This window comes from Sciurus vulgaris, assembly GCF_902686455.1.
Source record: "Sciurus vulgaris genome assembly, chromosome: 9".
In the NCBI taxonomy this organism is placed as follows: Eukaryota; Metazoa; Chordata; class Mammalia; order Rodentia; family Sciuridae; genus Sciurus; species Sciurus vulgaris.
In genome coordinates this window covers 133,393,448-133,409,690 of record NC_136469.1, presented here as the reverse complement: position 1 = coordinate 133,409,690, position 16,243 = coordinate 133,393,448, and the positions used below count along the sequence as shown (strand labels likewise).

The window sequence follows — 16,243 nt, the reverse complement described above, 5'->3', positions numbered from 1 at the left end:
ACCAGCAACTCCTTCTCAGTCTCCTCCAAAAATACTCCCTTTTCCCAGGCCTCAGAGTTTCATCTAGTCCCATGGTATTAAATGCTACATGGATATTAATGACAAACAAACTTACTTCTCTATTTCCAATCTTTCTCCCAATATTCAGACATGTATATCCAACTGTCCTTAATGTTTAATAAGCCCCTCTAACTGACATGCCCAGAACTCCAAACAAGCAGACCCGCCCCAGGGGCTTGCACAGGCTGATCCCTCTGCCTGAAATGCTCTTCCCTGTGACGCTTGCATTCTTTGCTCCCTCACTATAGTCTCTGGTTTAAAGCTTGGACTCTAGTAGCAGACTCCCTGTGTTTAAATCCCAGTTCTTATTAGTGGTGCAACGCTGGGAAAATTACTTAGGTTATCACAAGGATTAGATGAACTAATACATGTAGAGGCCCCAGCATAGTATTAGATGCAGTTTTAGGCCTGCCACTAGACAAAGAGGCAGCAGTTGAACACCAAATGTATAACTGGGTCCCACAATTATGCCAGCTCGTTCCTACATTTAATCCCGTATCCTGTATCATCCTTAGTTTGTTTTTCTGATGGAACCTTAATGATGTAGACTTTAATCCCCAGATCTGTTCCTCCTTCAAGACTCTACTTGACTGTCAGTTCCTCCTGAAGATTTTGCCATCTCATGCATTGCAGTTACACTCTCTCCTCTGGAAGTTTCCATAACAACCTTTTGTGGGACCATAATCTTCTCACAAACATTTATTAATAACTGACTGTGTGCCAGGCACTCTTCTCGGGATATAACAATAAAACATTCAAGGTTTTTCTACCTTGAATTAGTTATAGGAGCACTTTTCTCCCTTCCTAGGTTATAAATGAATGTAAAAGTAACCCCAGATACAGGTTAGAAGTCTTATAAATTGTACGACTGTGGAGAGCTGTGACTTGAAGCTGTGGCTGTGTTTTGCTCTGGGAACTTTCTGTGCAAAGGTGAAGGACAAGATTGCCCAGGAGCTCTGGTGATGCACTGCCTGCGGAAGTTTTGTGCAAAGGCACAGAATTATATCAGTCTTGACCTTGAGCTCAGATAACAGATGCTGGGGTAGAGAATTCTGAGCATAACAAGATAATTATAATAGCTTATGGTGCTGCAAACTTCAAGCCTACCTGCTTTTGCTTTCTGACAGAAAACCTTCTAATGATAAAACCTACATAATAAATGTGCTGGCTAGGTCAGGGTCACTGTTCCTCCATCAGAGGTCGGTGTCCCACCTGGTCCCAGCTTTCTCTGTAAATGTTTGTGCGTTTCTCTTAATGCCCCGTAGCCCCTCACCAACCTTTAGGGTTCAGTCATGAGGGTGCAGTATGAAACCAGTAAATTAAGACCCTTTAGTACAATTTTTAATAGCCCTAATCCTATCTTTCTGTATGTAACTGGAACTTAAAGTTCAGTTAGTTGACATCTACTAGTCACAGGCCCCAACAAGTATGGTTCAAACAATGATATAACTGGACAGATTACAACCTCCATGTGGACGTGAGGCAAAAAGGGCCACCTTTGCCTCTTAGCTTCCAGTATTTTGGGAATTAAAACTATCTTGGAGATCTCCAATTCTCATAAAGTCCAGCAGCAAATGTTCAAATGTTGTAGTCTAGCAAACAGCTTTATGAGTCATCTGCTATAAATATATGTTCTGTATAATCCTGGAGAAATTGCATGGTGGAGTTGGACACAACAACAAATAAGAATAGCATGCATACTACTGTGCTATAAATACTTATAAGATGTGTAATTAATTATATCCAGGTTTCAAGCTTGGTTACACAGAATTTTTACCAAAGTATGTTGGTAAAAACAATTTTAATACCAGTAATCACATCAAATATGAACTGGTGAAATTCAACACATCAATTATTCCGATGAAAGAATTCATTCACTAAAAAAAGCTCTAATAGTGAACCTACAAGCGTCTAACAACAGAGCTCAAAATCATAAAGCAAAATGTTCAGAATTATAAAAGAAAATGGGAAACTTTATAATTATAATGGGAGATTTTTAATATATATCTCTCAGAAACTGATACACTAAACTGACAAAATTTTCTAGGATAAGAAGACCTGAATAATGAGATTAATAAACTAAACCTATAGCTAAAAAGAACTACTAGTTTCTAACTTTTATATGATGCATAGTATGTGTTAGGCCCTTAACTGTATGAACTGGATACTATCATCCCATTTTAAATAAGAAAAAACTGAGGCAGGAGAGGATATATAATTGGCTGCAGGTTATACAGCAAATATAATACAGAGCTTTCTTTCCATCATATAGGGAACATTTAGAAAACTGACCCCGCATTAAGCTATAGAGTAAATCTCAAGACAGTTCAGTGTGTTCATATTCTATAGATTGTGCTATCTGATGACATTACAATAAAATAAGAAAGCCATAAGAAAGTAGGTTAAAAACAAGATAAACTTCAAAACTCTCAGACATAGATAAGGATATACAGTGGGAAATTTATAGATAAGCATATTTGTTAGAAAGCATTCAAGAAGTTAGGAAAAGAACATGGAATAAACCCAAAGTAAGTAGAAGGAAAGAGATATAAAAAACACAATAAATGAAATAAAAATAAATAAGCAAATCTGACCAACACATCTGAAGGCTAGCTTTTTGAAAAAAAGAAAGAAAGAAAAAAATAACACACTTCAAACTTCTGGCAGGCCTGATCAAGAAAAAGGGAAGAAGGAACTGAGCAACATGAATAATGGACAAGGATCTCATGACAGAAGAGAGATTAAAAAGAATTCAAAATGTACTCTGAGCTGCATGAAGATGCGAAAGGGAATCTGCGGAAAGCAATTTCTGGCCTGCCTTATTGGCCACTGCTATATTTAAAGGCGTCCTGGGCAAGAGTCCAGAAACAGGAGTGGATTGAAAGCACTAAGAGCTGATTCACTGTGTACCAACATGAGCTCCCAGCTATATCACATTTGCCTATTTCCATACATTGTCTCAGGTCTGCCCATGACTTTGTGAGGTAGGGAAGGAAAGGCCTCTCATCCTTGTTTACATTTGGGAAACTGTGTTTGGAGATGTTCAGTGACTTGTCTCAGGCTGCTAGAGGTGGCATGAGGAGTAGACCCCTGTATTCTCTGACTCCCATCCCTGTCATTCTGTGTCACTGAACAGGCACTTGGATGTGCTATGTAGGCATGATTACCAGCTGCTAGTATCAGGGCCTTACTGGATGTGAGTTCAAAAATTTTTATGCAAATATGCTGTTAAGAACTATCTACAAGGAGATAAAATCAACATAAGAAAAATGACATCAACCATATGGTGGAAGGATGCCCCAGACCCTTCTTGTCCTGACAATTCAGCAATAATTCATGAATAGATTCCCTAGGTGAGAAATCAGAAACTAGAAAAGGGCTCCTATACCCTAAGAGAATGCAAAACCAAACTCATCAATGCTGGTAGGGATATTTAAGGCACCCTCTTGCCAGAGTTATTGCCCCTGATGCAGCCTAGGCTCCTTCGAATACAGCAGTGGTCAATAAAGTGGCCGAGAAATGACATCCTGCAGATTCCCTTTCACAGTCTTCATGGCAGCTCAGAAAACACTAAGGGCTGATTCGTCAGGTATCAACATGAGCTCCCAGCCACATCACACGTAGAGCACACGTGAAATTCTTTTAGTCTCTGTTCTGTCATGGGATCCCTGTCCATTGTTCATGTTGCTCTCAGTTCCTTCTTCCCTTCTCCTTGATCAGGTCTGCCAGAAATTTGATGTGTGTTTTTCAAAAGCTAGCTTTCAGATGTTTAGTCAGATTTATCTATTTTTTCTATTTCATTTATTTTGTTTTTCATATCTCTTTCCTTCTACTTACTTTGGGTTTATTCCATTATTCTTTTTCTAACTTCTTGAATGTTTCTAATAAATGTTTAAGTCTATAAACATATCTGGCAAGAAAAAAATATTATATCTCCCTAATATAATTAGTAAGATACCCTCAGCTCTCAGCTTCATCCTGAAGAGGGAAGGGGTTAGTTTACATGCCCAGCACCCCAACTTTTCCAAGGAGACTCTCCAGAAGACTGGCTTCTGTCTGGCCCATCATGGAACTCTGGCAAGTCTACTACATCCAGAGTAGTAGGGAGAATTGCAGATAGAGGCTTAGACTGCCAGACACATTGCTCTCCCTTGGCTTAGCACAGAGTGAACAAACAAAAACCAAAGCTGCCTGCTTTTCTTTTTTATGGAGAGAAAGAGATAGATGCCCCCAGAATCTCACCATGCTGGTTAACAGGGGATTCTTTGGTATAGGCAGTTTGTAAAGACTGGGAGAAGTACCTGCTTTTTCTACAGTACAGATAGCACAGAGAATCAAGGAAAATAAAAATTAGACAAAGATGTTCCAAATAAAAGCACAAGCTAAATCTCTGCATGAGAATGACCTTATGAAACAGAATTACATGATTTACCTGACAGAATTAAAACTCTCTCTCAAAAAGATGCTCACTAACATAAGAGAAAAATGAATGAAAACAGTGAGAAATTCAACAAAGAGATAAAAGATGAAAATATTTTAAAAGTGTTAAAGAAAATAATGGAGCAGAAGAACACAATAATTGAACTGAAAAATTCACTAGAAGATATTAAGCAAAAGAAAGGATGGATGAACTCAAAGACAGGTCATTGAGAATAATGCAGGCATAGAAGCAAAAATAAAAAAGAAGGAAAAAAAGTAAAAAAAAAAAAGCTTAAGAGAATTATGAAACATCATCAAGTGGACAAAGCTATGCATATGAGAGTTCTAAAAGGGAGACAGAGAAGAAAAGAGACAGAGAGAGACAGAGACAAAGGACCAGAAAGCCCATTAAAAGAAATAATGGTTAAAGAGTTTCCCAATCTGGGGAATAACATGGACATCAGATCCAAGAAGCCAAAGAACATGATATAAGACGAATCCAAAGAAGTCCAAGTGAGACACATTACAGCCAAATTGTCAAGGTCCAAGACATAGAATTTTTGAAGCAGCAAATGAAAAGCTACTTATCACATACAAGAAAATCCTCTTAAGAAAATAGGTGTATTTTTCAAGAGAAACCTTGAAGGCTAGAAGGGAGTGGGATGATAATATTCAAAGTAGTAACAGTTGGGGGAAAAACCACTGCTAACCAAGAATACTGTACCCAGCAAAACTCGCCTTTGAGAATGAAGAGATACTTTCCCAGTTAAATAAAAGCAGATGGACTTCATCACCACTTGATGTGTCTTACAAGAAAGAAGAAATAGGCGCCAGGGTTGGGCTCAGTGGTAGAGCACTTGCCTAGCATGTGTGAGGCACTGGATTTGATTCTTAGCACCGCATATAAATAAATAAAATGAAGGTCCACCAACAACTAAAATATATATTTAAAAAAAAAAGAAAAGAAAGAAGAAATAAAGAAATTAGAAAGCTGGAGATGCAGCTGTGGTAGAACTCTTGCCTAACATGCACAAGGCCCTGAGTGATCCCCAGCATAGCAAAAAAGAAATAAAAAGAAAATTAAAATATTCTTTGAGATAAATAAAACTTCCAAAAGCAATACTAAGAAGAAAAGTTCAAACCTATTAAAAAAAAAAACCCTTCATTAAAAAAGAAGGATCTCAAGTAAACAACCTAAGAGCTATTAAAAGAAAAACAAACTAAGCCCAAAGATAGTCAAAGGAACAATACATTAAAGCAGAATAAATTAAAATAGAAATTTTTTAAAAAATCAATGAAATTATGAGATTTCTTTTCCTTCTTTTTTTTTTTTTTTTTTTTTTTGTATCATGGATTGAATTCAGGGCACTCAGCCACTGAGCCACATCCCCAGCTCCATTTTTTGTATTTTATTTAGAGACAGGGTCTCGCTGAGTTGCTTAGTGCCTTACTTTTGCTGAGGCTGGCTTTGAACTCTCAATCCTCCTGCCTCAGCCTCCCAAGCTGCTGGGGTGTCAGGTGTATGCCACTGTTCACAGCTGAGTTGTTTCTTTTTGACAAGATAAACAAAACTAAGAGAGAAGAGTCTAATAAAACAGGAAATGACAGAAGAGACTACAACTGATGCCACAAAAATAAAGATTATAAGAGACTATTATGAACAACAAACTTGATAACCAAGAACAATGGATAAATTAGAAAGCTTGAATGGACCAATAAGATATAAGAATGTTGAATCACTATGCAAAATCTTCTCAACAAAGAAATCCCTAGGACCAGATGGTTTTATGGGTGGATTCTGCAAAATATTAAAAAAAAAAAAAAATCATACCAATCCTTCTTAAACCCTTGCCAAAAAACCAAAAACACTTTCAAACTAATTTTATGTGACCAACATTGCCTTGATTCCAAAAGCAGACAAAGATACCTATAGAAAACTACACCTGTAGAAAACTACAGGTCAATATCCCTGGTAAATATAAATGAAAAAAAAATCCTCAACAAAATGTAGCAATCTGAGTCCAACGGCATATACATCCTGACTAACCATTTTTTTTCCTGGGATGCAAGAATGGTTCATTATACAAAAGTCAGTTAATGTGATATTCACTATTAATAAAGGCTAAAAATCACAGAATAGTCCCAATAGATGTAGTGAAAGCATTTGACAAAATTCAAAGCCATCTCATTGAGAAAAAAACAAACAAACTAGGAGTAGACGAAATGTCCACAACATAAGAAAGCCCACATATGGAAATCCCACATATGGAAATCCCACAGGTAATGTCATACTAAATGGTGAAAAACTGAAAGTTTTCCTCTAAGAGCAGAATCAAGACAAGGATACCCACTTTCACCACTTCAAACATAATATTAGAAATCCGAGATAGAGCAGTTAGTCAAGAAAAAAAGGAGGAAAAGAATAAGGCATTCAAACTAGAAAGGAAGAAGTAAAACTGTCCCTGTTTGCAGACAACATGATCTTATATAGAGAAAATCCTAATTAAGATGCCATAACAACTGTTAAAACTAGCTGGGCATGGTGACATATGCCTGTGATTCCAGGGACTTAGGAGACTGAGGCAGGAGGATCACAAGTTCAAGGTTTGCCCTGGCAACTTTGCAAGACTCTGTCTCAAAATTAAAATTAAGAAAAGGGCTGGGGATATAGCTCAGTGGTAAATCCCCAATACCACACACACAAGAAAATCATTAGATTCAGTAAACAAATTCAGTAAAGTTGCAGGATACAGAATCAACCTACAAAAATTAGTTGCACTTCTATACATTAGCAATTGAACTGTCTAATAGGGAGTCTGGAAAGCAGTTCCACTGACACTGGCACCAAAAAGATAAAATATCTAGGAATAAATTTAATTAAGGAGGTGAAGGCCTTCTATACACAAAACCATAAACACTGATGAAAGAAATTTTAAAAGATACAACAAAATCTATGATCATGGTTTCAGAGATCTAATATTGTTAAAGTGTCCACACTACTCAAAGAAAACTACAGATTCAATGAAATCCTTATAAAAATCCTAACACTATTTTTTTATAGAAGTAGAAAAAACAATTCTCAAAACTCATATGGAACCATCAAAGACTATGAATAGCTAAATCAATCTTTTTAAAAATTCTTTTTAGATATACACGATAATAAAGTATATTTTGACACATTATACATACATGGAAGCAATAGACCAATGGAATAGAATTAAGAGCCCAGAAATAAATTCATAATTTATAATCAACTGGTTTTTCAACAACAGTGCCAAGAATGCACAATGGGGAAACAAATGGTGTTTGGAAAAATCACAGATCCATTTGCAAAAAAATGAATTTCAATTCTTATATTACATTATATATAAAAATCAATTCACGGGCTGGGGATATAGCTCAGTTGGTAGAGTGCTTGCCTCGCAAGCACAAGGCCCTGGGTTCAATCCCCAGCACCAGAAAAAAATAAAATGAAAAAATAAAATAAAATAAATAAATAAATAAATAAATTCACAATGGATTAAAGACTTAAATGTAAAGGCTCAAATAAGAAAACTCCTAGAAGAAAACATACAGAAAAAGCTTCATGACATTGGTCTTAGCAGTAATTTCATGTATATGAAAATTAGAATTAGAATTTTCATACTATAAACATATATTTCATGTATATTAAACCAAAAACAAGGAAACAACAACCATGTACGAATATGGTATAATGAATCCCACTAGAATGTATAATTAAAATGCACCAACAAAAGTAAGTTTAAAAAATGAAAAAATAATCTAGTGGAATTCTAAAATTAAAACTAAAACTTAAAACTTCTTCACAGAAAAGGTAACAACCAACAGAATAAAGAGACACCTACAGAATGGGAGAAAATATTTTCAAACCATACACCTGACAAGGGTTAACCTATGAATATGTAAGAAGTCACTACAAACCAACATTGAAAGAAAAAGAAAACCTTCATAACCCAACTTTTAAAATAGGCTCAGGACTTGAATAGACATTTCTCCAAAGAAAACATAAATGACCAACAGATACATGCAAAGGAGTTTGATGTCATTTATCATCAGGGACACACAAAACCACAGTGAGATATCACCTCACACCTGTCAGGATGGCATTATGTATCCAAAATAGGGAAGTGTGAGGATGTGGAGAAGCTAGAATCCTTGCACACTTTTGGCAAAAATGCACAATGATGTAGCTAATATAGAAAACAGTATGGAGATTTCTAAAAAGAAAAAACAAAACAAAACAAACAAAAACAAACAAACAAACAAACAAAAAACTACCGTATAATCCAGCAATCTTATTTCTGGGTATTTATCCAAAAGAACTGAAATCAGTATTAAATTATATTAGCACTCCTGTGTTCAATGTAGCACTATTCACTGTAGCTAATATATGAAACAACTTATATTTCCATTGGCAGTTGAATGGGTAAAAAAAATGTGGTATGTGCATGCAGTGGAATACTACCTATCTTTTAAAAAGTAGGAAATTCTTGGACTATTACTTAGCCATAGAGAAGAATAAAATTATGGCATTTTCAGGTACATGGATACAATTGGAGAATATCATGCTAAGTGAGACAAGACAATCCCAAAAAATCAAAGACTGAATGATCTCTCTGATAAGCGGATGATGATACCTAACAAGGGATGGGAGGGAGGCAAGAATGGAAGAAGGATGGATTGTATAGAGGAAAAAGAGGTGGGGGTGGAAAGAAAAATAACAGACTGAGACAAACATCATTACCCTACATACATGTATGATTACACAAATGGTGCGACTCTACTTCATGTACAACCAGAGAAACAACAACTGTACCCCATTTGTGTACAATGAATGAATCAAAATAAATAAATTAAAAAAAATAAAAAATAAAAAGTAGGAAATTCTGTAATATGCAAACAACATGAATGAGCCTTGAGGACATTGTGCTAAGTGAAATAAACTAGCCATAGAAAGACAAAGTATATCATTCTGTGTTTATGAGGTACCTGAAATGATCAAATTCATGGAATCAGAGTGGAATGATGGTTTCCAGGGACTAGGGTGAGATGGAAATTGGGTTTTACTATAAAATACATGACATTTCAGTCAAGATAAATAATATCGAGAGATCTGCTGTGCAACATTGCACCTATAGTCAACTGTAATATATTGCACACTTGAAACTTCCCTTAAGAGGGTAGATCTCTTTTATTGTGGTTCTTACTGCAATAAAATAAAAAAGTAACTAAAAAATAAACCTGAGAAACAAAGGTTGTTGAGTTTTATCCAATTGAACCTGGAAATGAATGCCACAATCTTTTCTGTTTCTCTTCACTGGTTTCCAGCCTCAGGACACCAGAGCCAAGGAAGTCTGCTATGGTTTGGATGTGGTTTGCCCACAAGGGCAACTTTTTTGTTTCCAACCTTTGTTGTTGAAAGCTGTTCCCAAATTAGGCAACATGGGAGATGATGGACACCCTAAGAGGTGGGGCCCGAGGTCCTTAAGTCCTGGGTGTGCCCTCAGAAGGAAATACTCATTTTCTGAAGTGAATTCTTGAGAGTGAGAGTCTTATCCCTGGGTCTCTCTAGCGTCCTATTCCGTGGTGTGTTTTCTCCCCGCTGCATACGCTCCTGCTGTATGTCATATGGCCCTTCCCAGAGTTTGAGTCAGGTGGCTTGGATTGTCAACCTCCAAAACTGAGAGAAAGATAAAGTTCTTTTCTTTATAAAGTTAGCTTACTTTATTGTGGTAACACAAAACAGATGAATACAAAGTCTTTCCCAAAGAAAGAGAAGATCACACTTATTCCCACTGACATCAAGTGGGAATCTTCAGGAAACGATCCCAGTGTTCTTCTAAATTATCCTCCGGCCAGGGACTCGTTTTGAAAAAGTTCCTAATCTCACTTTTTAATTACTGAAACTCAAAATGGTGCCCTCCGTTCTATTCACCCGGTCATCATGTCACGTACCAGTTTACATAAAAGGAGATGTTAAACATCGGCCACATTTCAGTGTACTAGATGCTAGAAGGATAAAGATTAATAAGACAGTTCTTGATTTCAACTGCCTTCTGGTCAGGCAGTGAGGAGAGATGCATGGTCTGACAATTCCATCAGATCATGTAAATAACAACAAAAAGTTATTTCTTCTCTTTGACTTTGTGCACCTGGTATTTTAGATCAAACTATATCATTCACAAGGTGCTACCATGCCATTTTACTATTTTGCAAATGAACTTGACCCTGGAGATCAATAAACAGTTGGCTGAACGACTACTTTCAGGCCCAGTAATGCTGATTCAAATATCTGCTTCTCTTTACTCAACCTGGAATAGACTCACTCCCCTGCTACCTTTTTTTGGACCACAGGGAGCCCTCCAGTAAGAATAACCCCGAGCCACTCCCGACATTTCCCGGTTATCCACCCTTGATTCGCACTCCTGGGTTCTTAATCGGGCATTCTGCTGAGCTTCAGTCCAATGCTCTCTCCAGTGCTAAAGTGCCCTGAGTATAAATAGTGTGCACAGAAAAATAAATAGATCTACGTCTGCTCCAAACCATCCACCACAGAAATCTCGTCCCAACTCAAATGGTTGGCTATTTTAAACCTATGTTCTTCACCTTTCATCTTTCAGTCATTTTAAACTCATCTGTATCGTTTCTATTTTAAAGAAACACCCACTACCAGGAAATCTCCCAGATGGGAACATTCAAAGTCATTTTCGAGTTCAGTTCACAATCTTCCAAAGGTAATATTTTGTACATCTTAAAATAGAGCACCTAGTGTGAGGGAGTTTTGCTGAAGTGATTGCAGGGGACAGTGATGGATATCATAAAGACACCTTGCATTCACAGACTCTTGAATGGCTTTGAGAAGTGCAGCCATGTGCTCTCTTCTGTTCATTACCACAATTCTCTGTGACAGGGAGGCAGGGATTATTGCTGCCGTGGCTTAGGGCACAGGCTCTGGCCTCTCTTCAAGCCTCAGTTTCCCTGACCGTAAAATGAAGATAATACTAACATTTGCCCTGCAGGATTATGGAAGTGAAATGATTTCAATCACAGCTGCCAGAAGGACTTTCCTTTTCCTTCTGGAGAAAGTGTAAACAGACATAACCATGAAAACTTCTACCCTTCTCTGTCCCTATGTCAGTGTGACCCAGGTACAAAAGGAGTCTTCTATAAAAAGGTTTTCCTTCAGAATTATGAGGACCAAAATGGCTTTCCACAAACCAATGAATGACATTAGGAATCTAAGAAAATCCGGGGACTGGACATAAGAAACAAGGATAAAAGGTTCAGTGAGGTCCCAGCTAACAAGTCAGAGCCACACCCAGGCTTGGCAACCCTCTCTGCATGTCCAGCGGGTGGCGTGGAAATTCTGCTCTCGATTGCTGTTATTATTTATATCTCTCTTGACTCACTGAAGTGCTTTAGCAGGACAGTTAGAGCCTGAGCTTAAACCCCCTTAAGTCTTTGAACAGATTTAAGTTTTATAGCCACTGACCCATCAAGAACATCAAGGGGAGGCTGTCCCTGATCATCCTGTTCTGATGGCCTTGTCCCACCAGCAGATCAATCTTCGTGTTGTTCAAGACCCCCAACTTCCTCGGCATGATGTCCACCCCTGTATCCTCCTGTGAGGCTGGAAGTCTGGCTACACTCAGAAAGCTGCTCACACATCAGCCAAGATGAGGCCGAGCTGCCACGCAGGAGGCTGCCCCGAGTATTTGAACTAAATTATAAGTCTGCAATCGGCGAAGTTCAGAAAGCGTTTTAACTCACTATGTTGGTGAGGTTGATGGAAACAGGCAGGCGTGTTGCAGACAGGAGTAGAGGCTGGAGCCACTTCAGTGGGAGGCAAGGTGGTGGTACCTGTCAAAATTAAACTCTCACATGCCACTGGACCCAGCAAGTTCTACAACAGGAATAGTTAGTGACTCCTGCCAAATGCCGCATATTCTCATTTAGCTCTCACAAAACCCTCTGAGGTAGGTAGTACCCCATGTTACAGATGAGAAAGTTGGTGCAAAGAGCTGTCAAATATTTGTCCAATGTTATCCAGTAAGTAAGTATGCTGTTCGTCAGCGAGTGTGCCAAACCACTATGCCCTCTACGGTGCTATCCATTGAAGTATGATCAGCAATCGCAAAAGATCTAAAACAATCTAAATGCTCACCAGAAGGGAAAGACTAAATGTATTATATTCTGTACAAAGGTAATTAGTCAGATTTTTTTTAAAGTGAAGTTGTGTGGAAGTTTACCACTGTTACAATTTCCAAGTATGAAATATAATTTAAAAAAACAGAGAGAATATGCTATTATATATGAGAAAATATCTATAATTATACCTGAAATACAGAGTATAGTTCTGAAAGGGTATATAAGAAATAAAATAGAACAAAACAAGTAGTTTTCCCAGGACAAGGAGCATGTGGGAGGGCAGATGCTTTTCCTTTGAATTCTGTACTATGTACATAGACGACTTATTGGAAAAGGGCACTTAATTTGAAAGCTTTCAGTACCTGCAAAGTGCATAATAGTTGCCTAAAAGAAAACATAACAGAAGATGTTTAATTCTATACTACATGCCCACATCGTGTTAAAGTTATTTTCTTATGCATATTTACCTGCTCTAGTACTCAGCTCAGAGGCTGGTACCTTCTAACTATTCCACAAATGACCCTGGAATGAATGAGTAAGGTGCATATTGAATTTAATCAAGCGGGACTTGTATTTGTTATGGTCCCTCCTGCAACTCCACGTAGGCAGAGTCTACATTTCTCTCTAGACACTGAGCCCAGCAAGGGACAAGCTGAGGCTCCCCTCCTGGCTCATGGTTCTCTATGTGCACTCATGCCTTGGGCTTCCCCAGAACTTGCTGCTTCAGTGCAGCAGTGGTTCTCCAACGGAGATAAGTTTGCTCCTGGAGACATCTGGCAGTGTCTAGTGTCATTTTTGGTTGGGCCATTTTGTTTGGGGCGGGGTCTACCAGTGTTTGGCGAGCAGAGGCCAGGAACGCTGCTAAACACCCTGCAATGCACAACTCAGCACCCACACCCAGGAATGATCCACCACGGCAAGTCAAGTGCTAAAGCTGAGTCCCTGAGTTGCAGTGATAGCACTGGCTCATGGACAACCTGGCCTTGACTGTGAGACCCTTGGTCAGCAGCTCTGCACATTTCGAGCTTCCATGTGTTTGTGCTCCCTCCTGAAAACACAGCCTGCAACACAACCTTCCTGAGCTGCACTGTACTTAGTCTCCGGCATACCACCCTTGCCTTAAAGTCAACCTCATCCGTGAGGGCCCCTGCCAACTCTGGTCCCCCCTCCTGTGGCAGTCACTTTGAGGAGCTAAGAGATACTTGAATATTTGAGAAATAACTTTTCTGTGAAATCCACATGGAAGCAGTGCAAAGTTCAGCTGTCCCTGGGGCCAGGAACCTTTGTATTGAATGCTAGCTCAGAGGCTGGTTCTTAAGAAATGGAGGGAGAAAGAAAATATCTGCATGTTTCTCAGGCAGATTCTTCAGAAAGGATGGAGATGAACTCAGGTCAGGAAGGTACCAACCCTGCCAAAGAAGATACCTATGTTCCTTGAGGCTTCTCCTCCAGGCTCACAGAGGAATGAGGAGGCTGCTCAAGGGCTGTTCTCCAGTTTGGTGTCACAGGAAACCCCAGGGAGTCCTGGCCACCTCCTTAACCCTGAGACACACAGTTAGGGACTACTGTATCTGAAAGGCATCCTGGTTGTGTTATCTCTCTTGCAGTGAGATGGGGGGCAAGAGTCAGTAGTTTCAGTCCTGACTCAGTTTTTTATCTCTATTGACATGGAAAAGTCACCTAACTACTCTGACCTTTGGTTTCCTCCTCTGTAAAATGGGTGCACTGCAGGTTTATTGTAAAACTCCAGTGAAATTAGAGATGGGAACAGTGCTCCATCACTGACCAGCTCCCATATACATGTTAATTATCATTCAGATCTACGTGCATTAGGTTTTTGGCTCACTTCCTCTCTGGTGAATATGTGGTTGAGTATGGATCATCCTACTTAGGTATGTCATGCCGGCTGTTGTCCGAACTGTGCCTGAGTCCACAAGGCTAGCATGGTAAGGTTCAGACTCAGCTCTATCAGTGTTTTCCCACCTAAAGTCTGAAGTGGACTGAACATTTGGGGCAGCAATAAAATAAGTAAAATTTAAGTCAGTGGGTTATGACTTGTGCTGCCAAAATAGGAATCAAAAGCGTTATTCAACCCCGGGGACTCAAACGCCAACTTTGCAGGGACTATTTACATCTCTGATATCACACAATGTTAGTGAGTGTCTACGATGCATCTGTTGTGGATTGGGTTGTGCCCCCAAGAAGGTATAAAGTCCTAAGCCCTGGTACATGGGAATGTGGCCTTATTTGGGCTAGGGTCTGTGCAGATGTAATGCATTAAGATGAGGTCATACTGGATTAAGGTGGGTCCAATGACTGATGTCCTTACAGGAAGGCCGTGTGAAAATCCAGTTGTACAGGGAAGGAGGTCAGGTGATGACAGGAAGAGGCTGGAGGGCTGGGTTTGCCAGCCGAGGATTGCCAGCAGCCTCCAGGAGCTGGGAGAGAGGCCTGGGTCAAGCACCCCTCACAGCTTCCAGGGCGAACCAACTCTACTAACACCTTGATTTCAGATGTCTGGTAACCAGAACTATGTCAGAATAAATTTCTACTGTTTAAGCCAACAAGTATGTGGTGATTCATTATGGCAGTCCTAGGAAAATAACAGCTTACCATGAGCAGGACATTCAGGAGCCAGTTTCTACCATCCAGAAGCTTTCCTGAAAGGGCACGTTCACATGGGAGGGCTATGGTGAGAGTAAATGGGAACAAGGATGTGGGGAGGTGGCGGGAGGCTGTTATTGTGGTTAATGCTGGACAGAGTCAAAGGCCCTTCTATCTGCCAGGCAGTGGCTTTCAGAGAAGATTAGTCTGACCAGCCTTTTTCTTTTTCAGACCATGAAGATAATTACTCAGAACTCTATTTCCTTCATGGTTTTTGCAAATGGATTTTGTGGTGACTTTCTTCCCCGCCAGGCACTTGGCAGTGCTGAGGGGGGACAGGCAGCGCATTAACATCAGCATGTGTCACTGGGGATAAGAAAATGCTGAAAACGAGAAGAGAAATATCCCTAACTAAGGCAGATGAAGCTAGAAATCACCTTGGTCTCCACACTACTGCAGTGCTCGTAGTCGGAGTCCTGGGGCCTTTTCTCTGCTCTCCAGGGAGTCACCTTGTGCTGTTGGATAAATTCTTCCAGCCTTAAAACCTGAAATGGAAGACAAGAAACACAAGGCGATGAAATGAAGTCCTCCCTCCCGCACATGGTCATTAATCTTGGATTCAATTCTGAAATTCTATGATGTGGTCCTGATATCCCACTCAGAATAACTGGGCTGGTCTCATTAGCATATACGAAGCCACCTTAAGTCTTGCAGCACAGAGTAGCCCAGTTACAATATGAAGGTTGGCATCAGGGCTCAACAGGAAGGGAGGAATTGAAAGAGTGAGTGAGCTGCAGGAGGATGGGAGGGAGGGGCATAGAAACGAACCTCTTTGCTGTGCGGCCTCACCTTAGCCTGGGTTAGGATAGAAGCCTCTTTAACAGAGACTTTTCACCACAATCCATCTCTTGATAAGTTGTCACAAGCATGGCATGCTCATTGATTTTTTATTTAAATGATAATTTCAGAAATAGATAAAAAGCTTAGGCAA

At 39.4% G+C, this 16,243-nt stretch overlaps 2 protein-coding genes across 3 annotated transcripts in view; one reads left to right on the top strand and one right to left on the bottom strand.

Annotated features, from left to right (window-relative positions):
• The window catches only part of FAM184B (family with sequence similarity 184 member B), a 135,593-nt gene that overhangs the window by 25,402 nt on the left and 93,948 nt on the right, over nt 1–16,243 (bottom strand). For both annotated transcript variants that reach the window (XM_079154253.1, XM_079154254.1), the window contains exon 7: nt 15,690–15,797. In XM_079154253.1, the coding sequence (XP_079010379.1) occupies nt 15,690–15,797 (108 nt within the window). The remainder of the gene's footprint in view (nt 1–15,689; nt 15,798–16,243) is intronic.
• The window catches only part of MED28 (mediator complex subunit 28), a 75,781-nt gene that overhangs the window by 32,344 nt on the left and 27,194 nt on the right, over nt 1–16,243 (top strand). The gene's annotated exons all lie outside the window — the stretch shown is intronic.